The 26,959-nt window shown below is 37.4% G+C and overlaps 1 protein-coding gene across 1 annotated transcript in view; it reads left to right on the top strand.

Moving 5' to 3' along the window:
* Window positions 1-26,959, top strand: part of TNNI3K (TNNI3 interacting kinase) — a gene marked incomplete at both ends in the record, with an annotated part of 280,506 nt that overhangs the window by 93,254 nt on the left and 160,293 nt on the right. The window contains 8 exons of the mRNA XM_082669170.1: window positions 638-732; window positions 1,330-1,479; window positions 14,345-14,431; window positions 15,005-15,061; window positions 16,014-16,106; window positions 16,193-16,250; window positions 16,378-16,572; window positions 17,308-17,412. Of these exons, the coding sequence (XP_082525296.1) occupies window positions 638-732; window positions 1,330-1,479; window positions 14,345-14,431; window positions 15,005-15,061; window positions 16,014-16,106; window positions 16,193-16,250; window positions 16,378-16,572; window positions 17,308-17,412 (840 nt within the window). The remainder of the gene's footprint in view (window positions 1-637; window positions 733-1,329; window positions 1,480-14,344; window positions 14,432-15,004; window positions 15,062-16,013; window positions 16,107-16,192; window positions 16,251-16,377; window positions 16,573-17,307; window positions 17,413-26,959) is intronic.

Below are 26,959 nucleotides of genomic sequence, written 5' to 3'. Positions count from 1 at the left end.
AACCCGTGTCCCCTGCATTGGCAGGCGGACTCTCAACCACTGTGCCACCAGGGAAACCCACAGCTCCTTTCTTGAAGGCCCATATTTGAGAATCTTAGGATTTTATTGCTTTATGTGCTTTTTTTCTCTTATCACCTCCTTCTCCTCTCTCTTTCCCTCCTTCTCTCATCTTTTTGGCACTTATATAAACATCTGCATCTAGAATAGCCTGGGTGAATCAGGGCTGTTTTAATTTTTTAGGGCTACCATAACTAAATACCACAGACTGGGTGGCTTGAACACCAGAAATTTATTTTCTCACAATTCTAGAGGCTGGAAGTCCAAGATCAAGGTGTCAGGTTTGTTTTCTTCTGAGGCCTTTCTCTTTGTATTGCAGATGGCCACCTTCTTTTTGTGTCTTTACATGGTTGTCCCTCTGTTCATGTCATCTGTATACTAATATTCCCTTCTTATAAGGACACCAGTCATATTTGGAGAGGGCCAATCCTAATTATTCCATTTCCACTTAATTACCTCTGTAAATTATACCTCTTTAAATTATAGTCACATTATAAGGTTATGGGAGTTAGGGCTTCAACATATTAATTTGGAGTACATACGTTCAGCCTTCTATTTTCCCTGTGTTATATTTTTGCAGTGCTTGTACCTATGGCAAGAGCATTGACCTGGTTAAATTTCTTCTTGATCAGAATGTCATAAGCATCAACCACCAAGGAAGGGATGGGCACACAGGTAAGACTGTGGTGAGAACATCACCAGTTTCTGATGCATGTGAATGCTTAAGAAAAGTGGTGGGCTTGGGGGGTGGGGTGGGGGTGGGAGTGGTCAACCCCAATGAGGGGGAATATTTTATCAATGACATCATTTAAATTGATGGTGCATGGTGATAGTAAAAGGCAGACTGACTTTGCTCAGTTTCATTATTGTGCTAAAGTATCTACAGTCAATGCACCCATTATGATCTGCATCAGGAACAGACTGATCCCACTGCCTTGCCCTTGGCTTGCTGCTGAAAAAAAACCCTTGTTTGGGGTCTTTGTTCTTTGATTTGTACAAAGTTGCTAACATTTATTCTGGTAATTACAGTGGATAGAGAAATACTAGAAATTGTGCTAAGCAAAAGGTAGTCTATATAGATCAACTAGGTACTTCTTTTCCTAAACTATGTCTTGTTTGCGCAAAGACAGAATTAATTCTTTGTCAAAGAAATCAACCCTTGCTGTATATCTCTGGCAACAATTCTATTATGTGGTAGTGACTGTCTTTTGAAAATTGGGTTTCAGTTTTCCCTTTTTCTCCTTTCACACTTTCATTTTTATTCTATCATAGGATTGCACTCTGCTTGCTACCATGGTCACATTCACCTGGTTCAGTTCTTACTGGATAACGGAGCTGATATGAATCTGGTAGCTTGTGATCCAAGCAGGTCTAGTGGCGAAAAAGATGAGCAGACATGTTTAATGTGGGCTTATGAAAAAGGTATACTTTTCACCATTGCATCTCTATAGTGATAACATTGAACTCTGTGCACAGATTATGCCAATGCATCAATAATTCTTTTGCTTGCATGACTTGTATACTCCCATTTCCTCTGGAGATTGTATTTGAATCGTTGGAGACTTGGATCAAAGAGTACAATAGGGAAAGCAACTCCTGGGCTGCAGATGAGCTGAAGGCATTCTTGGTATTGGCATTTTGAAGGGAGAAGGAGATATCACATTTCTAGATACTGGAGAAACAAAATTGTGATAGGTAATGATAGCTACTTTCTTAGAGTAGATGCAGAACTAGTCTTTACCTCTTATATAGGAGAATTTTGATGTGGATTCAAATTATTAAAAATGAAATTAATGCAAAGAAAGAAAGGGAGTATTTGTCACATCTAACCCTGCTAACAATGCCTGCACTAGAAAAAGTAAGGCAACCAATGTTTAGTGCTTAAGTATAAACTTATTTGAGCTCAAAGAGGTGAAAGCTTGGGCAGAACACCTGGTTTTAAATCAAACCATGTTGCTTGATCTTGAGCAAGTTATTTATTCTTGCTAAGCTTTAGTTTTTCATCTGAAAAATGAGGACAATAACAACTTCATAAGATTGTAAAGATTAAATTAGATAATATGTGCAAATTGCTTATAAATGTGGCTGGCACAAAATAAATACCTAATAATTGGCATTTCAGTAATAATAAGAGTGGTAATAGTAGTAGTCCAGAAATAAAGATTATTAATAGTGAATTTTTCATTTTAAAGGAGAGGAAACTAGACACAATTAGAAGGTCAAATAACATCTTTGTCATTGTTATTACAATATACTATACCTCTTAAGAGAGCTCTACATAAATGCATAAACTCCAACAGAGTGTAAATTTTCAGGTGACATGGAACAGTACTGAAATCAGAGTTACAACTAAATACTGTAAAATATATCAGACTTTGATGCCTGCATTGTCTTATTAGGATGTTTAAAGTATGTAAAGAAGTATTCTTATCTTTTTAAATGTTAGAATCTTAGAAAACCATACTTAAAAAGAGCAATTACTAAACTGGAAGAGTTCTTAGGCTACCAAGAGGATCTAAAAGGTTTTCTACCTTGAAATAGGTAGAGGTCCATTAATGAACAGAGAGATGAAGTTTGATGGATAGAAATAGAGAGCTATTAGACAAGGAGAGCTATAGAGCTCTCTATAGCTCTCTAATACCACAGACTGGGTGGCTTGAACACCAGAAATTTATTTTCTCACAATTCTAGAGGCTGGAAGTCCAAGATCAAGGTGTCAGGTTTGTTTTCTGACATAGCTGATATAGCTATTAGACATTTCTGATATAGCTATTAGAGAGCTATAGACAAGGAGAAAGAAAAACATAGGTCTGAAGACTGCTAGTGAGGAAATGATATAGGAGTTACTTTACTATAGACAAGTGAACAGACATGGAACAGCAAGGAATGAGTTAAGATATAGGCCTGTTATGTTTTTTACTTTTTACTTGAGTATTGTATAAACACACACGTGCATGCGCACACGTGTACTTGCACATTATAGCTCAATGAATTTTCACAAACTGAACTCACTCAGCGTCCAGATGAAGAAACTGAACATGGTCAGCACCCAGAAGCCCTACTTACATTGTCTTCCACTCACTCCCCAAAGAGGGTACCCCTGCCTTTTCGAGGCATAGACTAGCTTTACCTCTTTCTGTACTTAATATAAGTGAAATGCTATGCTATATACATCTTTATGTCTGGCCTCTTTTGACCAACAGTTTGTGAGATTCATCCATATTGTTGCAGGTAGCTCTAGACTGTTCATTCTTGTATGGTATTATGTTTTTAATTATATCACAATTCATTCATTCTGCTTTTTCAGGGCATTTGGATAATTTTCAATTGGAGACTATTAGGAACACTGTTGTTATACGTGTACATGTCATGTACGTGTCTTTTGATGAATAACTATATACATTTCTGTTAGGTATAACTGCCTTCTACTTTGTGTAAAAGAAAGTCCAGGTAATTGTATATTTGCATATCAGTTGGAAAATCTTACATATTCTGAAGCCTCGAGAGGGCTTACTAAGTTCTAGTTATGTTGCATTTATTCCAATGATTCTCAGACAGTGTCTCTCAATAAATTTGAGTTTCAGAGAAAGACTGTTTACAAGTCATTAGTCTTCCGGAAGACAGCTCCGAAGTAGCTGCTGCAGCTTATCTCTTCACAGGGTTTGGCTTTGTTTGTTTTTACTTGATTGAGAGTAATGGTTGAAAACTGGCTTTACTTTTATTTTTTGTGGAATTCCACACTTTATAAAACAGTGAATCATTGTGTAAGCTCCTAAGATTTCCTACCAAATGACAACAATAAAAATCCTTTAGCTTAGAGGACTTACCCACTGGTCTCTGCAATATATGCCATACTTGTCACCCTTATTTGTTCAACTAATGTGCCAGGCATCAGTGTTGCATTTCATTATTACTATGAATTTTAACAAATTGAATGTTACTACTCAGGAGACAGATGGATGTTTTGCATATGTTCTAGGGCAGAGCAAGTTAAACCAACAAAATAAATTTGTTGCTATTTTCTCTTGCTAGAGAAACGTTGCATTGTTTTCATGTGTTCAGGGAAGATTGAAATGGCCTTGTTAAAATATTGTCAGCAGTGCGCTGTCCCTGTTTTCTTTGGCTTTGCTTTCTCCTTCAGAGCGGGAGTCACCAAATTAATTGATATGGCGTACCAAGGATTTTCTTGAGCAACTTGGAGATGGAGTTGAAAAAGCACTAAAACTTCACTTGGAGTTCTTTCTTTGTGGAATAGAGATGATGTAAAAGTGGCCCCATCATGGCTTGCCCTGTACCCTATCCAGTCCTTAGAAAACTCAGAAGAGACTTCATAACCAGGGTCTGTCTATTTAAAAAGGAATACTTTTGAATGTGCCCAGTTTGAATAGCTCATCTTAGTCTACCCTCTTAAGATAGAACTAGGAGGCTTTCTCAACAGCACTCATCTCTGAATGGTTAGAAGGCAAATTTTTCATCTGTCCCAAACAAAATTTTTAGCTGACCCTCTCTGCTATTCTGTTATAGCACATTCAGAGGTGCTTTGGAGTTCTGAAAAGAATTATCTACTATCTTTTGGAATATTTTTAGAAAAGAGTTTACTCACTATGACTCCCTGTGGGATCAGGTATTAAAAATATTTTCCATTTACTTAGCCCTTTTAACCTAAAGATATCAAAATCAATCTTAGAAATAATCTTCCTGGTGACCTTGGTTCTAACCAGTAACCAGAAGCCTACTGGTTTAAGTTTCAATATTTCACTGCCAGATTGCTCAGAGCTCCAATTTTATAATACTTAGAATGTTTCCTCTCCCCAGTCTGTCCTCCCTCTTCTTTTCTACCGTTCCATCTGAGAGTAGCCATAGCTGTCTCACTCACTTGGATTTGTTCTGCTCTTTCCCTTGGGTACAAAGGACTTCTATGAATCAATTTAAATTAGCCAGAAGAAATAGCCAGCAGCCTGCTTATGTTCAAATCCTCTGCCCTAATCACCAGTAGGGAAAACCCATAGAAAAGACCTACACATAATCTTACATCCATTGCATTAAAGATGAAACTGCTGAATTGAAAAGATCTCAGCCAATTAGAATTGAGCACATAGCTCAATAGTGTGTCTGGCAGTTAGATTTGAAAAGCCTGCCTTTGACAAAGAAAAGCACTCCTTTATGTCAGGCTGTTTAGGGTCAGAAAATAACCCAAACTAGAAACAGAACTAAAACTTATTTGCTTCAGTACTGACATAAAGGAGTGCTTTTAAAGTAATTTACAGAGGCTCCTATCCCAATATCTAATTACCCAGAATACAATATTTGTATACAGCAGAACTACTCTAATTCACAGTGACAGGGAGCTGCAGTTGGAGAATTAGTGAGTAAGTGAGCAAAAACAATAAAAATCAAGGTTCCTGTACCATGATATATACTTTGTTCATTCCTTTTGACAAGTGTAGTGTGGTGTGAATTATTTATAGTAAATGTACCATAGTGTATTCTCTAAAAGTAATGAAGTCTTACAGTTGTGAGTTTCTACAGCTTTCAGCCAGTAAAAAATAACTAAGAGATAAGGGTGAGGGAGGAGTAGAAGGAAGAAGAGGTGGCGTCCTTAAATATTTTGATAACTCTTCATCCATGGATTATAAACTCCCAAACTTCTTCTATATTGAATTCTTACCTCTTTGGAGTTTACTTAGTTTAATGAACATAGTTTAGTGTGCTAGGGTGGATTGGGTTGGGATAGAGGAAGGAATAAACAAAAGATTTAGATGGCATTTTAAAATCTATGTGCAATTTTGTGTCTACTGGTTACCTTTCTACATGTTTAGTTAACTCTTTTAAAAAATAAATAAAATAATACCAACTCTCATTAGAATAGGAAGAACTTTTACTCTTATGGGGGCTAACACAAAAATTTTGAGACATAACTGTGTAAGAAGCTACAAACATTAATACAAACAGCAGAAGAGAACTTACAGTAATTAATCACTTATTACATATGCATACATAATATGTATATAATTTAATTATCAAAATAACCCTTTAAATTGGTATTACCTTTGTATTACAGATAAAATGTTTGAGACTTGGAGGTGTTGTCACACTAGCTCGAACCACACAGCTCTTAGGTGGAGAGCTGATACCAAACAGAGGTCTGTCTCATTGCACAGTTCAACTGCTTACCACCTCACTCAGAATCAGATAGATCTAAGTCCAAATCCCATACTTATTACTTAATGACCTTGGGCAAGTTATTTAACTGAGGCTTAATCTTCAAATTTAAAATGAGTAAATTAATAACCACTTTAAGAATTCTGCTGAGGGTTAGCGATAAGATGTAAATGTCTGGATCACAGATTCTCAATAAAAATAGTGGTATCTGTTGTTATTAAGTGGATAGCAGAGATACAATCATGCTCCCCAAAGCTTCCAAATCTTACAGTCTTTCCTCATTTACAACATGCTTTAGTGTCCAGTAAGAAATATGACATTGACATATTAGGATAATGGTCATTTTCTTTAAACCTCCTAATGAAGCATTTTATCCCTGCCAAACACCACTAGACAAACCCGGAATATATAAAAGCTTGTGTTATTTGGTTGTATATATATTTCTTGTTTATGACTTAAGTAATACCATTCATTTAAAACTTAAAATTTAAGGACTACAGCAAGATCAAAGAGGTTTTGAAAATCACTAATCAAAATATTAAGCAATTTAAAATCATTGTTCTAATATGTATAGTTGCATGCAAATATATAACATAATATTTTAAAATTTTAGTACAAATTTGCAAGTCTCTTTACTACAGCAGGGTTTTCCTCCTCAGTCATGGAGAAGTATCAAAGATTCTGTGGCCACGTTTTCAAAACATCACACCATCTGACGTGCTGGATCCCTTTACTTGGATACCTGAGGAGCAATTAAAACTCAACAAGTCCAAAGTTGAACTTAATATCTTTTTTGTCCTCATCAGTCGGGTTCTTCTACCATATCCCTTATTCATTATGTCATTTAACGGCATTGCCGTTCACTTAGCACCTGAGTCAAAAATCTGGATTGACGCTTGACTACTTTTTCTCTCTCAACCTCCATTCCCCCATATCCATTCAATCAAAAAGTCTTTTTATTTTACTTCATACTTACATTTTGAATCCATCCTTTTTTTTTATTGTCACTGTTTTAATCCATAACCTTATCCTCCTCCTGATCCATTTTAATAGTCTCATAACTACTTATTTTTTGTCTTTGGCATCTTTTGATTCCATTTTCTAACTGTAGTCTGAAAGATGTATCCAAGCTGTAAATAGGACCATATCATTCCCAGCTTAAAATCCTTCACTGACACACTATCACCTTAGGAAAAAAAAGTCTCAGTTTATTATCATGGCATACCTGTGCCCTTCTTACCTCTCAAACCTCATATCCAGTCCCTCCTGGCACATGAGTGACCCCACATGCTGCAGTCGTCATCACATTCACTAGATCCCTACCATTCACTAGGGTTTCACTCTGTGCCAAGCACATTCTACATCACATTATCCCATCAAATCTACACAACAACCCTGTTAAGCCAGCATCTGTTTACATGGTAGTTATGCAAAACTACTCGCTCCTCTATGCATATCATGTTATTCCATGCTTCCAAGCCTTTTCTCAAGCAGTCCTCTCTTTCTCTACACCCTCCCACCCTGCCTACCTGACTTCACTTCTTAAATTTCTTAATTGTATTTAACCTTCAAGACTCAGTTTATGGATCCTCTCTTCCAGAAAGTCTCCCCTGACATTCCAGCCTAATACACACATCCTTTCTTGATGTTTTATTGTGCCATACGCACATTTCTATCTCATGTTGAAACACTCTCCCCCTAAACTTTTTGAGAACAAACATTTGGGCTGTTAATCTTGATCTTCCAAAAACTTAGTTCAATGGCTGATTCCTAATAGCTGCTCAATACACATTTGTTGAAGTGAAATAGAGAATGAGCAGATATTTCAGTCATAACATTCTATTCCATGTCTCACTAAATGGCATCTGATCAGTCATAATATAGTTGATCTTTTCAAGAATACTAATTACCGCTATTCTGTTTTCTCTGTAGGGATTTTTGAAATATCATAGGTTTTTTATTAACTGAACAATCCTAATACTCAAATTAATAGGCAGAAGATTTTAAAGAATATTCTAAATACAGCTCCTCTTTCTATTCATTGGAACTGCAAAATTTTTTACTCTGACTAGAATCCTTTTATTTTCCTTTTTTGCTTAATCAACTCATGCTTATCTTTCAAGTTCAGCTTAAAAGACAGTTCCTCAAGGAACTCTTCCCTGACCCCTCCAGCCTATTGTAAAATAGCATCGTTATGCACATTCACAGCATCCTCTACCTTTCCTTCCTAAAGCTTGGCTAAATACAATTTTGAGTAAACATTTATATATATTTTTTCTTTTCTACTATATAACATTCATTACAACAGTAAAGAGCATTTCTGTTTCAACATTACACTCTCGTACTTTGTACCATTCATTCGTTCATTCAAAAAGAGTGTTATAAACTTAATATATTCTAGACAGTATACTAGGAACCGAGGTAAAACAGTGAGTGAAACAGACAATATCCCCCTGCGCTTAAAAAGTTTGCATTTCTAACAGAAAACACAGGTCACGAGCAAGATAACAAATGGAAACTATCAGATAATAATAAGAGCTATGAATAAAATAAAAAGTAAGTAAAAAGTTGCTAAGTAAAAAGTAAAGTAAAAAGTACAAAGATGGTAAGTAAAAAGTTCAAGGACACTAAAATGGAAAAGTCACAGAGGGCTTCCCCTGGAAGATGTTGTTTGAGCTAGTCTCTCATGGGCACTCAATAAATATTTGTGGAAGGAAAGGGAAGGGAAAATAAAGGCAAAATGGGAAGGGAGAAAAAGAGGAAAGAGGAATGTTAAATGGCTTGGTTTGTATATAATGTCCTTTTGGCAAAAGCATTCATCCTTGTGGATTTTATCTCAAGATGAAGGAGGACTGGTGACATTCTTGTCTGGGCCTGGTGATTAAGGGATAAGAATCATGGAGGAAGCAGGGGGTGTGTTCTCTTTCTTGTGATATCAAAGTAAAGTATCTTTCAGATTTAAGTCATGAGAAGATGTAGCAAGTCTGGAATATTTGTTGCCTCTGATTTAATTGTCAGTGAATGGGACCTGTACTGTCAGGAGGAAAATGAGCCATAGAAGTGCAAACATCAGGGGCCATCCTCTGATCTCACTTTTCAATGTTTCTGGAAAGTGCATTTTTAACATGATGGGAAAGGGGGATAGTAAAATATTGAGCAAAGTCTCTTCAATATCATTGCTGTGAGAGTTTTATTTTTTGAGGCACATGTAAAGAATGGCCCAGGGCTTCCCTGGTGGCGCAGTGGTTGAGAGTCTGCCTGCCGATGCAGGGGACACAGGTTCGTGCCCCGGTCCGGGAAGATCCCACATGCTGCGGAGCGGCTGGGCCCGTGAGCCATGGCCGCTGAGCCTGTGCGTCCGGAGCCTGTGCTCCGCAAGGGGAGAGACCACAACAGTGAGAGGCCCACATACTGCAAATAAAAAAAAAAAAAAAAAAAATAGCCCAGACTGCTCTTTTGATGACCTGGGCATGTGGTACATACAAGATCAACAAGAATTTCTTGGCTTCCGTAATTAAGATCAAATCTCCATGTTTTCTACTTAATCTCAGACCCACAGGGTGTCAGAATCACAAAGGTCTTAGTACTGGTGTCATTCACCATTAATCTTCAGATCTAATTCTTAAAATGATTTTCGTAGCAAGCTTTCTTTTATGTTCTTAAAATAATTTCTCATAGCAATGAACAGCATTCATTGTTTCTAAGATGAAATGGTGGAGACTGAGAGACAACCTTATAGGGAAATAATAAAATTTGTACTTTTTCTTCTTGAATAATTAGGAATCCTCTGTTGTATACATGCCCGTGATGTAGATACTAAATTCTCCATGTAACAGCCCTTTGGATGGACTTGTAGCCTTAAAGAACAACCTAGGTTTTAAAATAAAGAGCTATTCAGAAAGTTTGGGGGGTGGGGTGGGGAAAATCACTCCAAATGTAAGGAGTAAAGGAACATAAGAAAAAGACAAATGAAAGGGGAAGCGTGGCATTTTGGGAATATAGACAAGACTGGAAGAGTAGGGAGCAGGAAATGAAAGGCACTTCAAGCCAGCAGGAGAGTCCCATTTGCCAAAACCCTTGGGGGCACTAATGAATAATACTCTGAAAGTACAAATCATTATTCTAACTGCATTAGGCTAATATCATAGCAACCTCCTATTTGGGTAAAATACTTGGATGTAGATAGTACATTCTTAGATATGGGAAAACATTTTATTTAATTAGTGGGACTTCGATTATCTCTGGACATGTTCCATTAGTGTGCCTTGGTTATCTGGGTATATCCATTATCAGGAGTTTGGCTTACAAGTCCATTTAGTGAGTTCCATCAAGGCATTTTTCTGCTTAACCCCTCATAGCCAAGTATCAGGGAGCTGGGTCCTAGTGGTTTTCAGGTTTCTTTGCATACACTTGTAGTTTGTCAGTGCAGTGAGAGCAGAGGAGAATTTCCCATACATGTGTGCTTCAGCCCACAGTTAGCAGGAGGTGGGAAATCAGGCGGAGATGCCTTCCAGAGCCAACGGGGCCTCTTGGCATTTCCCTGGCAGCCTCATGCTTATCACCAGCCAGAACTCAGGCACTCATTAGGCTCTTGATGAAAAGCATCCTAAAGAAAATGCCAGCAAATTGTACCACTGCGCTGGCAGGAAATTAAAACTGCTCAGAGCAAGTGGAGCCAAGAGAGCTGTTGAGATGAAAGGTAACATCAAGGGTGTGATCACTGACTCACACAGGCCTTCAGGATTCAAGATGTGGCTTTCTGCTTCACTAGGGAAAGCAGGAGGCCCTCTCGGCTGTCAGCCACAGTCAGTCCAGCAGAGGGGCTGGGACAGGTGAGGAGGTGGGATCTGTGAATTAAGCTTTGTTGTACTTGGGTAAATGCTTGTGGTTTGGGTTGTTTTCTTTCCCCAAAGGAGCCTGTCCTAGGAAAAACAGAAATAAGGGGAAAAAAAGCTTGTTTCTGATTTGTTTTTCCTGGTCCCAAACACTTAAAGATCAAATTAAGTAAAATAAAAACTCCAAAAGCACCACAGGTCCTGTTAAAGTAGGAGCAGACAGTGTGGATAGGAGCAGATAAAACCTTAGAACCTAAGAATCTAACAAGGGGACAGATGAAGGGATGTTTTAATTCCAGAGGAAATTCTTGGTGGTGGTGCTAATTTATCCTTAGGCTCAAATGGCCATTAGCAATGGGGAAGAAAGAAAAGCTGCGCCAACATGCAAACAAAGCACACTGAGATTTGATTTTCATCACAACTAAAGGTGGTAGGCAGAGCAATGGCCCCCAAAGATGCCCGGGTCCTATTCCCTGGAACCTGTGAGTATACTGCCTTACATGGCAAATAGCAAAGGGAATTAGGATTGCAGATGGAATTAAGGCTGATGACTAGCTGACTTTGAGAGAGAGAATATCCTGGATTTTCCAGGTGGGCCCAGTGTAATGACAGGGGTCCTTAAATATGGAAGCAGAAACAGAAGCCAGAGTGATACGATGTGAGAAGGACTCAGGCCAGCTGTTGATGGCTTTGAAGATACAGAAAGGGGGCCACAAGCCAAGAAATGTTGGTGGCCTCTAGAAGCTGGAAAAGGCAAGGAAACTGATGTTCCTCTAGGAGGAATGCAGCCCTGCCAACACCTTGATTTTAGCCCAGTGAGAACCGTGTCGAACTCTGACCTCCAGGACTATAAGATAACAAAGTTGAATTGTTTAGGCCGCTAGATTTGTGGTAATTAACAATGGCAGCAACAAAAATTGCATATATTGGTATTTAGAAAATTTATCTGAAGTTCCGAAAATGAGTTTCCAAGTTCATTTACAATTCTTGAGGCAAAATAGTGAAGCAAGAAAGCAGTGAAAAGATCCAAAAGGCATATTTATGTGTTAGAACTGTTAGGCATATTACATATATAATCTCACTTAGTCTTTACAACAGCCTTATGAAGATGCATCATCAGTTGTAATCTGTAAACAAGGATATGTTTGAAAAATAAAGACAAACCATGTCCTTCAGTTAATTAAAATCCTCTAGTAGTCCCCCTTCTCATCTGCATTAACACACAAACTCCTTATCCTAACCTATAAAGCTATAAAGCTCCACATCAATAATTTCAAAGTGTGGACTGCTGATCAGCATCACCTGGGACTTTGTGAGAACAGCAACTCTCAGGTCCCACTACAGGCCTTTTCAATCAGGATCTGAGAGTAGGGCTCAGGAATCTGTAGTTTAACGTGCACTCCAGGTGATTCTCATACCATAACATTTGAGACGCACTACCCCACATGTTGTGCACTCACCGACTTCTCCAGCCAAGCCTGGTACCACTCATCCTTGCTTGCGATGCTCCAGCCACACTGGCCATCTTTCATTTTCTGAACGTGTCATGCTTTCTCCCATTTGGGGCTCTTTTCATTCTCTTTTCCTTCTGACTAGTAGGCTCTTCCTTTAGAAATTTACCTGTTGGCTTATGTCTTTCATGTTTTGAGGTTTCCCTGATTGTGAGCACATGAGAGTCCAAAGAAAGAGTATTGATGGGACTGGTTCCCCATTATTTCATCATAACCTGTGTCTATGATTTGAGAAAATCGTAGATCTGCCAGCCATGAATAGAAAGCTATGGATGATAAGAAAATGGACACTAGTTGTTAACTCCATAGATTTAAGTTTTGCTACAAGTTTTAACAATCATAGTCACAATTCTTTTTTTGCTTTTTTTTCTTGAGGAATCTGGACTTGGAATGTTACATTTGAAAAAGCTTTTAGTGCTGATAAACATCTTAATCATTTCATCTTATGATCCTGCATGCTCTATTAATTTTAATTCTTTTCTGAAGGGAGGATTTAATAAGCAGGCACAACTCACAGCATATACTCTATACATTAGCTAGGTGTATTCAAACCAGTGTTAACTCTGAACCCTTCATGGTGGATAAGCACTTATACTTTTTCAGTTTCTAAATTTTGCCCTTTTTACAGTGAGTTCTGTTGCATTTCACAAGTTTCTTGGCAGGGTCTTTAAGGTCGATTTTGTTTTCTTCTTGTATAAATTAGCTACAGTAGATTATTTTCTCAGTTAAAGCATAAGATAGTATCAAAGTGTAGTTCTATTGAAAATTGTTTCTACTCAGAGGAGCATTTAGCATTTTTATTTTTATATTTTATTTAGCATTTTCACAATTATAAGTCCCTAGTACAATTAACAAACTCCCCAATTTTGGTGGTGTTATGTAATAGAAATTTATTTCTCAGTCATGTAACAGTCCAGGGTGTGTATTTCTGGTCAGTGGATGGCTTTCTCCCCTCCCGTATGGCCTCAGAGCCCTCTGCATCCAGCCAGCAGATAGGGAGAGGAGAGAAGACTCACTTATTTCTTACAGTCCAGGCCTGGAAGTGATTTCACTTTTGCTCATATTTACTTGATGGGAATTTGTCGCAAGGCCACAATTGGCTGCAAGGGGGATACGGAGTTGTTGTCCCTGGGTGGGCAGCCATTCCCAGTGACAAAATCACTCTGTGAATGGGAGCTACAAATATTGGTAGGCAGCCAGCTGTCTCCTGCCACAAAAACCTATGCAGATTATCTTAATGCCCTGTTATACTGCAGTTGCCAGCCAAATGTAATGCTCAATCACAGCAAATACATCTCTCCTTCCTGGTTACCAAATGTGCTTTTCGCCCTTTTAATCGTGCTCTTATTATATACTCCCATAGCACTTGATATGTACTCATTTAGCAATTCTCATCATTTTTATTATTTGTTCAATTACACTAAATTTCCTGAGGGTAGGACCATAGTTACCTTGTTCATTGCATCCCCCATACCCAACATAGTGCCTAAAATAGCACATCACATATATCAGTCTTGTTTTTTGTTAATTGAAGTGTACTTGACTTACAATATTATATTAGTTTCAGGTGTACAACTTAGTGATTCGATACTGTTATGCATTACAAAATGGTAGTAGAGTTTGAATGAATGAATGAAAGCACTAAATTCCTATTGCAATGTATTACCTCTTAAGATTAATCTTGTTTCAGGCTACCTTGGTTACTTTTCGATCAGGTGGTGAGCTGAATAAATCAAACAAGAATTAAGACTCTTTGTCCTTCTTTGTCTTTTCATAAAGGACATGATGCAATTGTCACACTCCTGAAACATTATAAGAGACCTCAGGATGAATTGCCCTGTAATGAATATTCTCAGCCTGGAGGAGGTACCCCCTTTCTTATTAAATTTTCATTGTTAGTGCAATATTGTGCCTAAAGGTAAACCTGTGTTTCTATCACCAACATTCTGGGGTTAGGGATGAAGGCATGTCAGATCAGCTTTATTTTAAGAAGATTTACGTCTGGGTGAGGCTGAAAATAAAGAAGCCCCCACTTAGGCTACTTTCTGACTCACCAGTCTGCAGTTCCTCCAAGTTTTACATTCTCTGGACTGGATGTTTATGAGGCTGGTGCATGACTGGGAAGGCCTGGGTAAGCTGAGAGCAGTCATTTTCCATTTCAGTAATCTATTAAGGCAGAACAGAGAATACTCATATGCAGACACAAATTAAATCCACTGGAGTCTGCTAGACCTTGGATTTTTATTTTTAATCATTTTATGTACCCTCTAAATAAACACTTGCTGTACAGTTTCAGTATCTAGAGAAAAACCTAGAGTTAAGTTATAGTCTCACTTGGTGTTCTTAGCAAATTTCTTTTGTCACGTGCTACTTTTCATAGTGTTTAGCTTTTATGGAAAAAAATGTTTGCTACCTTTAACTCTATAATTTGATTTCTAGATGGCTCCTATGTGTCTGTTCCATCCCCTTTGGGGAAGATTAAAAGCATGACAAAAGGTATTTTAATATGGGACAGTTGTTATATTTTATTACTAACAATAGCTATTGCTTCAAATATGATAACTTTCTATTTTGTTTTATATATTACAAATGACTGTTTTGCAAGCATAAATAATATTATTAACAGACCGTTCTTTCCATAATTAACCTCATCTGCTATGTTATTTTGCATATGTCCTCTTAGTTCATGAAGGTATAATGGTGAAAATTCCATATGAATATTAAAAGAAGATCAAATTCACATAGACATTTGTATTTTTAATGAAATATAAATTATAAATATTAATATCTTTAAGGAGAATTGGGAAAAGGTTGGTCATAGGGAAAAAAATTGAAAAATAAATTATTTTTCAAAAGATCCCAAATAAGTAATACTTTGGGAACTTTTCTGAATGTATGCTATACACAGAAATTAATACCATTGAATCAGGAAAGTAAAAAATATTCAACTGTAAATTTATATTTATTTAGAATTTGAAGTTTTAAAAAATTATTTTTGGTTTTGAATGTTTCTTCTGAATAATTCATATGCTTATTTCCTAATTGGCACCTCTTGAAGGTTTAGTTTATGGATATTTGACTAAGCTTTTTGTGACAGGTTGCTGGCATTGACCAGATAAGACTCTTTATATCATGATGTGATATGGACTGTTCTCCAGAGTTGCCACATCATACAGACAAGCTAGTGGTTGACCAAATCAGGAATAAACCCTTAGCTCCAATAACAAAGGTCGGGTAACAGAGACAGAGAACTAACGGGCTTTTAATGTAGGGGAATAGGGATCATTTGTGATAAGGTTTTAGTATCTCCAAGTAGTCAATTACAGTCGGAAAATTAAATGTTACTAGGGTATGATGTTTTTGGTTAAGTATACATGTGCATGTGTGTGTAAGCATCCACATGTGTGCTTTTTATCTTAAAAAATAAAATAATAATTCCTGTTTGCAGAGAAGGCAGATGTTCTCCTTCTAAGGGCTGGATTGCCTTCACATTTCCATCTTCAGCTCTCAGAAATTGAGTTCCATGAGATTATCGGCTCAGGTAACCTAAGAAAACACTAGTCTGTTTCAGTTTAATGAGCTCAGTTTAATAATATGTGTTTACTTGTTTCTCTTAAACAATTTTAGGTTCTTTTGGGAAAGTGTATAAAGGACGATGCAGAAATAAAATAGTGGCTATAAAGCGGTAAGCAAGCAAATGAGAAAATTTAGCATCCAAGTAGAGCAGTAAACTCTGAGAAGTATATGCATGGCTAGCCCCTTGTTTTTGATTCATCTGTTGACTGAAGACTTCCTGTTGCTGTCATTTCCAGTTATCGAGCCAACACCTACTGCTCCAAGTCAGATGTGGATATGTTTTGCCGAGAGGTGTCCATTCTCTGCCGGCTCAATCATCCCTGTGTCATTCAGTTTGTGGGTGCTTGCTTGAATGATCCCAGCCAGTTTGCCATCGTCACTCAGTACATATCAGGGGGTTCTCTGTTCTCCCTCCTTCATGAACAGAAGAGGTATGGTCTCTGACTTATCATTTTACATGTCATTGGAATTACAGTTGCAACACCTCATACGCGTTCTGCTTAGGTGAGCTTTTACCTTCTGTTATCTCTGAGTGCTAGGAAATGTGACATTTTAAAGATGGCTAATAATTTATGTCCAATAATTGTGTTTTAATGACTAGAAAGATTTCTCTGCTTTCTTAACAGGAATTCAGTTTAAGATAACAAATTCAAGGAATTTAAATTGGTAACTGAAGCTTATAATAATTAGGCTAAACTTGACATACCAGTAAAGCAGATATGTCTAAGATCAGAATAAAATAATTACCAGGGGTCACAGTATTTATTTTTTAAAGTTTTAAGAAAGAATAGTCTTGCACAAGTCTAACTTGAATTCACTTCCTAGATCTATGCATATGATAATTAGAATGTGGTTTTTACTCAGTGATTAGATTCCATTTTTATGTTATTACAAAGAAATTAAATATAAAATTACAAAGATTATAAAATCAAGTTGACTGTTTAAATAAGAGGGGTTGGTATCTGAATTGATCTATAATTAAGCATTATCAGATGTAGAAAAGCTATTTTTCCAAATGTGTTGAATTTTTAGCTTAATGTTCAATCAAGCAAAAACGGCTGAAATAATACAGAATAACAAATCACACACACTACTGATTCCTTTTAGAAAGGTATGGTATTGGCTTTGACCATTTCATCCTCATTAAATCTATTTTTAAATTCTAGGATTCTTGACTTGCAGTCTAAATTAATTATTGCAGTAGATGTTGCCAAAGGTATGGAGTACCTTCACAACTTGACACAGCCAATTATACACCGTGACTTAAACAGGTATTTTTTTCCCTCTAAATAATGAACTTGGAACTGTGTAACTTACTAGGAGTCTAAGACAGATTTCAGTGAAGATACATTTTAGATTTATTGCAGAACACAGTTTTCTACTCTGTGGGTAAGGGAACAGGCTACCATAAGCCTAGGGGATAGAAAGGTTTGTCATTGTCTTTTACAGAAATAGAAAGCTGTATAACTGCCTCTCAGGGACCTTTCAAATCTGTGAAAAATATGCAGAAAGACTATGACATCTGTAAGATTCACCAGCTAGCTGGTTCTCAGGCCAGTAAAGTCAGATCAAGGATTGAGATCAATGACCATTATAGAATGTCATGTCTGATACAAAGTCAGGTATTATAGTAGGACCTGTTATAAAATTATCTGAAATGCTACTTTTGTGCTAACATTTTGTTATTTTTTTCTTATAATTATAAACTCAGCCAAAACACAGCAGCTCATTTACCTAGTTATCATGTGAAGATGTTTTCATGTGGAATGGAGACTTGAAACGAATATAGAACTAGAATGTTTTGGTGGTGAAACCCCAAGGTTTTCTTTTTCTAAAAAAAATAGTGAATGCTTTCTCTAAGAGAAGTCTTAGAAAAAGGCTGATACACAAAAGGAGCAGCTTTAGTTGAAGGCAGAGTATATGGTGCAAAATTCTGTTCATTTACCACTTCCCACTGCCAAAGAGGGAGATCCTTGAACCATCTCTCTGGAATCTCAAAGGTGCTAAGGAGAATATCTGGAAAACCACCAATCTGATAAACCACTGGTTTATGAAACAAGCTGGATTATTCAAAATCAATAACTTTCATTTCATGGTTGCCAGTAAGTCAAGTAGATCCCATATATGATCCTTTATACAAAGCCCACAGTTCTAAAACTGCTCAATATTCATTAATTACTCCAGTCATTTGTTCAGTAGCTATTTGAGTAACTGCTATGTTCAAAGCCTTTATACTTAGCACAGTAGAGCCAAGTGAAACTTCCATAGACTCCATTCTCAAGGAGCTTTCCTACTCTAGTAGAGGAGAAAAATACCTAAATATGCTCTAGGTATAAAAATAACAAGTTCTTTTAAGGAAATAGTGAAATATTTTCTATAAAATTTCAGAAAGAAGAATATTAATTACTTCTGAGAAATTTAGAACAACTTTATGGAATAGGTGACCTTCGGGCTTGACCATAAAGGATGGTTAGAATTTGGAAGAATATCCTAGGCTTAGGGAAGACATGAAAAAATAAAAAAAGAGATTAGAAAGTTAAAACCATGTATAGGAGCACTGAATAGTTTCACTTCAGTAGATGAAATGTATAAATGTAGGTAGTGTATTTAATGTGTGAAGAGGACTCTTGGGAAAGAAAAATAAACTGAAACAAGAGCACCGAAATTAGTGAATGCTAGAGTAAGGTAGTTTAGACCTTGTTCTGTAAGCAGGAAGGAGGCACTGAGGATGTTAGAGCAAGGAGTCACAAATTTGGGACTGTAGTATGGAAAGATTAATTCAGCGTCTTTTTTTTTTTTTTTTTTTTTTTTTTTTGCGGTTCGTGGGCCTCTCACTGTTGTGGTCTCTCCCTTTGCGGAGCACAGGCTCCGGACGCACAGGCTTAGCGGCCATGGCTCACGGGCCCAGCCGCTCCGCGGCATGTGGGATCTTCCCGGACCGGGGCACGAACCCGTGTCCCCTGCATCGGCAGGCGGACTTTCAACCACTGCGCCACCAGGGAAGCCCCTAATTCAGCGTCTTTATAACAGATCAACTTGAAGGGAAACTAGTGAAGCAGTTGTTGCAGTGACCTAGATAAGTAATGAAAAGCAGAAATTCACTAATGGCAGAGGAAATGAAAGGAAGAGACAGATAGGAGAGATAAAATAAATTAGATATGAAGAGTGGTTGAATCTTAGATATTGGAAGTAAACATATATAGGACTCAATCTATTTATAGTTGTTTACTAGTTTTCAACAAAAAGTTATTTCTTCCCTGTTATTTTCTTTACCTCTCTTTTAAAAATATTTGTGTTAATAAACATTTTTTCTCTGGGTTTCAGTAACAATGTTCAGGAAACAGATTTAGGTGATAAATTAGCATAATTCCAACTGGTGATTTGTGAGTTTTAGGAGTATTGTTTCGTTATCCCAGCCATCTTTTCATGTGTCATTGAAACAAATATGCTCACTGAAAGTTTTCTCTTGCTGCAACGCTTCACTTGTGGGGCAACTGAAAGTGTGTTCTGTTGCCCTGTGAGTAAGTGTAAGTTGTTGCCACCAGGTTATAAAGCAGAACCAAAAATATAAATGTTGTTGATTAAAAGTGAAAATAGAACATGTATTATGTAACAGATATAAGTTTATATTTACCATTTTTTCTGTCTCTAATCTAACCTAAATACTTAAATTGTGCCAAAAAGTCTTCAAGTCTTATGAAACACTATTTCATGGGTGCCTTCAATATAATAGAGTACCAAATTCTTGCATTTATTATTTGTGGACTATTTTCTACTGCTCTTTAATCTGGTAGCAATAAAACATTTTTTCAGTTTAATGCAAATGTAGCATGTGTACTGCCCAAAAGAGTCTAAGTCCTTCTCCTCAGGGTTTATTACTACAATCTGGTTAGGGACATAAAACATATGCCCAGGAAGCAAATTAATTGCCATTTAAGGTGGAAAATGATTAAGGGCCAAAATAATTAATCAGTAATTTTCAAAGGATTTTGAGTAAATTAAAGATCAAAGTAGAATGGAAAGCTTCCTGGAGAATGTAGAGCTAAAACTAGACTTTGAAGGATAGGCATGTATCTTTCCTCAGTCTTTTCATAGCATACTAATCCTTGTATTTGCACAATGCTTACAAAGTCCCTCCCATTGAAAGAGGTAGAGGGAAAGATGTACGTCATAGAGTGAGGAACTCAGGCATTACATTTGTATTGAAATGACCTGTTTCCATGTTTCTCTCCCCAACTTTTCTGGGCAGGTCAGGGCCTCAGGAACAGCAATCCTGCGCTCTTCATCTCAGATTTCCAAAACTAAACATAGTGTCTTACACAGAGGTGTTCAGTCAATGCATTTTTAACTGAACCAAATTCTTGAGGCATTTCGATGAATGTCATTTCAGAAAGCAATGGCCTAGTTGGTACAAGTATGACTCCTTGTAGATAGAGTCTGACTAACTTGCCCAATACCTTTTATAGTTCTAAAAGAAAGAAGTTGTTTGAGCTTACAGATCAGCCCACTGAGAGGGGACACTTCTATCTTTGGTTTTGTGGTTGTTAATTTATTTGAGAGAAAGGAAAACACTTTGCCTTTTCCCTTATAAGTTTCTTACCATATAAATCAAGGAATGCTTAAGGAAGTGGTTCTTCCCAATGATGATGATGAGAATTTATTCAGTGCTTACAATGTGAAAGACCTCTGCTAAGCCCTTGTTATGTATGCACTCATTTAATTTCACAGCAATCCTATAATACAGTTATTATTATGTCCATTTTACTGTAAGGAAACTGACTAAAGATATTAAGCCCACAGCCACATGCTTATAGCTATGTTATGCTGACGCAACCACAACAGCAAAACCAAGTCGGTACAGAGAGATAGGAGGAGGCTGGGTGATATTGGATGAGCATCGGCCACATTGATCAACCTTGCTCTTTGTACTTCAGTCCTATAGGCGCAATTCCTGTGACCCACCATTTCTCATACCATCTCCTTGTGCTTCTGTGTTTCTGCTTTATTTCTTCTTCTACACCCCATGTTCTGCTAGTATGGAGCAGAAGTTGCATATGAGGCATACGGATATGTCTTCTTTGGCCCATAATGTTTAAATATTTTTAAATGTGTAGCTTTAGGCAGGAAGGTACTTTTCAATTTGTCATAGACCCCCCCCCCCACCTACCAACTTACCAGTTTATACCTTGTCCAATTTATATGCTCATTTTGTGGCATTGGAGCTTACAAAACATGGTTTACAGCTAAACATTTTAATGTTTTTTACTTAATACTAGCAGCTATCTTTGTTTTCTTGGTAAAGTCCATTTTCCAAATTTTTTGATGTTGAAACCAAACATCACTGCAAACATCAAATAAATGGTCTTTTCTGTATTTAAGTAAATAATATAACACTGTAATCAATGAAACAGTGATGTTTCCAACAGAGTGGCCATGGCACTCCCAAGAGAGCTATAGAAGAAGCACTATAGAAATGCCAATTGTTATTGTGATTAATCCCTCACTTGTTCCTTTATAGGTCAAGAATGTGGATGGAAAAACACTCCACAGTATTCTCATCCATACAGATACTTATTTTTATATAACACAACTAATTAATTGGGGGTCTAGGTCTAGATCTGAGGGCTGTTTTTGAGTGTCAGCTTATTCGAGTGACTATAAAGGAAAATAATTAGTGATAATTTATAAACAGCCAACTTGCTGATGACAGATGACAGATAATTTTAAATGACAATGCTAGTAAAGGCTAAAAGAATTTTAATTTTGAAGGTGGATTTAACTAAGTTAGTGAAGATTTCAGAAGGTATTAAAGAAAAAATTGATTAAAATTTTTAATAATTCTTTTAAGTTGATGTATGTGTTTGCCTTTCAGTTGAATACAAAATATAAAAACCCTGCATTTTTTTAAAAAAACAGCAATCAAGTACAAATTAACAAATTATTAATTGTTTTCCTGTTACCTATTAGGTACAATTGTATTCCTTGATTCACATAGATTACAGAGTTCGCTCTCAGCTATTCCTTTCGCTTGTGACTTTTCTAATAAGTGATTATACAGAAGGAATTTAGCATTCACTGGCAAATACCATCTTGCAAAGAATTCTGAGTACTTGAATGCAGGCCAATTAATTGATTACATTGCAATATTTATGGTAAGTCTTAAAAGAGAACCCTTGAAACTCATGAAATTCTTCACAACTCTACTTTTGTAAATCTCTAGTATAAAACCAGTCACAAGTGGCATTTTTAATTTTGTCTTTTTTTTCACTTATTTCCACTTTAAAATTAAGTGAATTAATTAATTAATATAAAATATTTGAATGGTTGATGTGAGCCAGAGTCTATGCTATGCCTGGAGGCACAGCTGAGGATGACAGACCTGTAGCCCCTATCCAGCAGAGCTTAGAGCCTAAGTATTATTTCCCAGTCATAAGAATCACCTGGGGGCCCTCATTTAAAAATCAAAAACTCCTTCCTAAAAGGCACAGATTGAGAATGTCCTAAATTGGACCTGAGAATCTATATTTTTAAACAAGATTACCAGCCAATTCTTATAATCAAGCAAGGAGAGAAAACATTGTTCTAGTTGGAGTGGTTCTCACATTTGGCTACACATTAGAATCTCTAGGAAAACTTTAAGAAAACCCTGATGCTACTTAAATCAGGATCTCAGAGTTGGGGCCCAGGTGTCATAGTTATAGAGAGCAATACAGGTGATTCCAATATGCAGGCAGCATTGAGAACTACCTTCTAGTCTAATACCAATTACTCCTCTTAACCATTTGCTATACAATCTCATCCTTCTCTTCTTCCAGGATGGAGTGGGAATATTGGGAAGTCAAGTCACAATATAATTCCAAATGTTTTGTGAATCGTTGCCCTAAATACAATATAATCATTCATTCATTCATTCAATAACTAACGCAAAAGACAGATCCACATGCTCATGATACCTATGGCACAAAGTAGGTTCCAAGATCCAGCAGTTTCCATGGGAGTTGTGCTATGTATACTAAAGCATTCTTGAGCACCTAATTTATAATTCATACTTAATATTAGAAAAGTTCCCAGGAGTGTAGAATCTTCATAAGCAGCCAAACAGAAGTAAAAGTTTCAATATTAGACAACTGAAGTGCACACAGTTCATATGAGTATTCAAGGCTATAAAACCCTGGAAGAATATAGACCTATGTATAGTAAATCAATACACACATATATAAAGACTCACATAAATGTATATGTGAATATTATACATCAATGCACATATAAGCATGCACATTTTCATGTTTTTGTAATGCTTCCATTCTTTCTCATCTGCAGTTCTGAAGAAATTAAGCCCTATGGAAAAGGATTTGAGAGATATTTTTCTCAATTCTCCCAAGGATGAGACCTAGCTGTTACCATTTGGGATTCATAGAGAAGTTAGTTAATTACATACAAGGGATGCCTTGGGGCTTAGGGCCTGAGGGCTTAAGGGGTGCCTAATTATGAAATGTCTATATCCAAAATTGTAAGATGACTTCAGATTTTCAAAATTAAAAAAAAAAAATTTAAGTAATCAGTTTCAATCTGTGTCAATTTCATTACTATTATGAGTAATGAGGGGAAAAAAAAACTAAGCTATACAGCTTTCCAAGATGAAATTTGGATTTGTTTGGCTAAGGTATCTGCTGCAATAACAGACCTCAAAATGTATAATGTTTCAAAAACAATAGAAGTTTGTGTTTTGATTGTGTGAATTAACAGGTTGTTGTGGTGGTCCCTTACCCATGAAGTTGTTCAAGACCCATTTTCAGCATGTTGCATCTAGGGTCTCCTTGAGGATCATCTCTATTCAAGTGAGCATAAATGGGACAAGAATATGTGAGACGTGCATGAAATGCTTTGTGGGCCAGGTATCAGAGTGGCATATGTCACTTTCAGTCACATCTCATTGGCAAGAGCTCAAATGGCCATGACTGACTGCAAGGAGTACTGGGAAATGTAGTCCAGCTGTGTGCCCAGAAGAGGAAACGAGTTTTGATAGGCAGCCAGCAGTCTGGGTTACATTCGCCTTATTTGCACTAGTGACAACAGGTACTAGGGTTTGGGTAGAAGGGTGATCTAGATTTGCCTGAATTACTTGCACAAACATAATGTCAACTGCATACTAAATATTTTTAGTTTATAAACACATTTTCACAATGTATAAACTAATACCACTAATTGGGAGATGTGGTGAAAGCTACTCAGTAAAGCATATTATATATAAGTTAATTTTGAAATAATTCTCATTCACTTTTTTTTGTTACATTAAAAACAGGAGAATAGCTTTGGGAATGTGGGGACATGTGTCCCTGAACCTAAACATGGTTCAAGAGTAAAAAACATGTACTGTAATAAGATGTAATAGTATGAAATAGGCTATATAAATTCAAAAACATCTCACAGTTCCATTTGCTCTAGGTCAATGAAAACACACACACATTTTTCTTTAAAAGTGAAAATTAAAACACAGACTCTGATCACTCTACTCATAGAACCTTATTATACCATATCCATCTGAAAGGGTTCCTCAGACATTTAATTCTACAAATGAATCCTATTTGCAAGGCTTCCCTGGTGGCGCAGTGGTTAAGAATCTGCCTGCCAATGCAGGGGACACGCTCGAGCCCTGGTCTGGGAAGATCCCACATGCCGCGGAGCAACTAAGCCCATGCACCACAACTACTGAGCCTGTGCTCTAGAGCCCGTGAGCCACAACTAGTGAGCCCGTATACCACAACTACTGAAGCCTGCGTGCCTAGAGCCCGTGCTCCGCAACAAGAGAAACCCACGTACCACAAGGAAGAGTAGCCCCCGCTTGCCGCAAGTAGAGAAAGCCTGTGTGCGGCAACGAAGACCCAACACAGTCAAAAATAAAATTAATTAATTTTTTAAAAATCATATTTGAAAGCTTCACTCAGGTGTTGATATTCAGTCACATTTTCCATTCCCACGTCTGACATGATTAAAGTCAGTCTGTCTGTCCTCGGCTCCCTGAACCTCCAGATGAAGCAGACAGTTCCCTCTGACTCTCAAGTGCCTACCTGTTATTTAAATAGAAATTCACTGTCCAGCTCATCCTCCTCTTCTCTGATAGTAGATACACCCCTGCCCTCTAACCTGATTCCCACAGTTCCCAGAGGGCCAGATGTGTCCCAAACATTCTCAGCACATTTCAATTTGGTTCCTCATCCTGAGCCAAAATAGCAGTCCCCCCTCCTTACTCTATCCTATAAGGTCCCTTAGTCCTGAGTTGTGCTTTCTTTGTACTCCTGTGGAAATAGCTAAAGTTTCCTCCCAGGCCCAGTTAAAATGTTCTTCCTCTCTCAGCTGCCTCCATTAGAATGTCTGGTTTAATTTTGGCTGCATCCACCAATTCTAAAAATAGTGCCCGTACTTAACACCTCATTAAGTAAATTCCCTTAGACACATACTCCCTTTAAATTAAAACAGGTATATTTAAATCAGAGGAAAAGCTCCTTCATTCTGCCCACACTATCATACTGCTAACACAGACCTAGTCAAACCTGCCATCTTTCGCTGAAACTTCCATCAGAATCTTTGCCTCAATCCTCCCAGTTAGACACATCCCTGAATCTCACGTCTTAGAGGTGGATTCTTAGCCACGCTCTGCCATTTGACACCATACACAAGATTATGTGTGTGCACAAAATAAATGTATCTGTGTGTAAAGAGAACATAGAAACTCAGGGTTTGGCCAAAAACAGGAATTCTGTGATACCAAAATTCACTTTTGATTTGACATAAAAATGCTACTAGTCTGCACTGGAACCCGGCCTTAGACTTTCTTACACCCATGCTTTTTGTGGTGAAGTGGTTCAGTCTGCTGCCTCTTTTCTTCAGTACAACATGGCCATACCCTGGGAATTCCCAAAGCCAGAGACAGGAGTGCTTTCCCTGTGGCAGGGTTACCTTCTGTCACCCCAGGGTGGAGCTTGGAGGTGAAGGGATGCACCTTTCGACCTGCCAAAACCTTTCCAGTGCTTCCCTATGACTGGCAGTGAACTTGCTGGCCTGCAATTTTCTAGTGTTGCTGGTTCCTCACATTGCCATTTTCCATCCTTTGGGGATATGGCCTGTATAGAGTCAGCTTTTGAAAATGTCAACAAAGGCTTTTCTCTGTTCGGCCTTGTTCTCTGCTCTCATTTCTTGGGAGGCACTGTGAGTGCCCCTCTTGGCACCATGTCAATTTCCTAAGCAGCCAACCTTTCAGTAATGATGTTAATGCCACCTTGTGGTTATCTGTGCATTTCTCAGTTCATCATTTTCAATCTTTGCTTGCTGAGATTCATTTATGTTGTTGTGTTCTTCAGATCCTGGAGTTTATAATAGAGAGCAGCCTGACTCGGAGTCCAGAGCCAGAATTGCTAGCTAATAAATGAGGAACAATCTTAATAGGTAGATATTTTTCCACTGATTGAATTTCAATAGCTCTACCTTTAATGTGGCCTAGAAAAAGAGATGCAGAAAATTATAAATTTTCTTGCCTTGCTTAATATTTTCTGTCTCAAAATCCTCCTTGTCAGCCTTGTGAGGAAGCAACTCTTCCAACAATGTTAGTCTTCTTTTGACTTGCAGCACGAACAGTTCTGGGAATCTGTGTTGGTGTGGGTTACCACCCTATTCGAAGGCCACAGAATGAACCAACTGAGATTGCAGGCTACGGAACCAGACCATGCGAGTTCAAATACCAGCTGTGTTACAGCTTACCTTGGGCCATTTGTTTAAGTACCAGTTTCCTAATTTGCAAGATGGCAATAATAATACTTACCT

The sequence above is a fragment of the Grampus griseus genome (genome assembly GCF_964374135.1).
Source record: "Grampus griseus genome assembly, chromosome: 1".
Taxonomy (NCBI): Eukaryota; Metazoa; Chordata; class Mammalia; order Artiodactyla; family Delphinidae; genus Grampus; species Grampus griseus.
The sequence above is the reverse complement of the archived record's forward strand: the minus strand, read 5'-3'. Positions and strand labels throughout refer to the sequence as shown.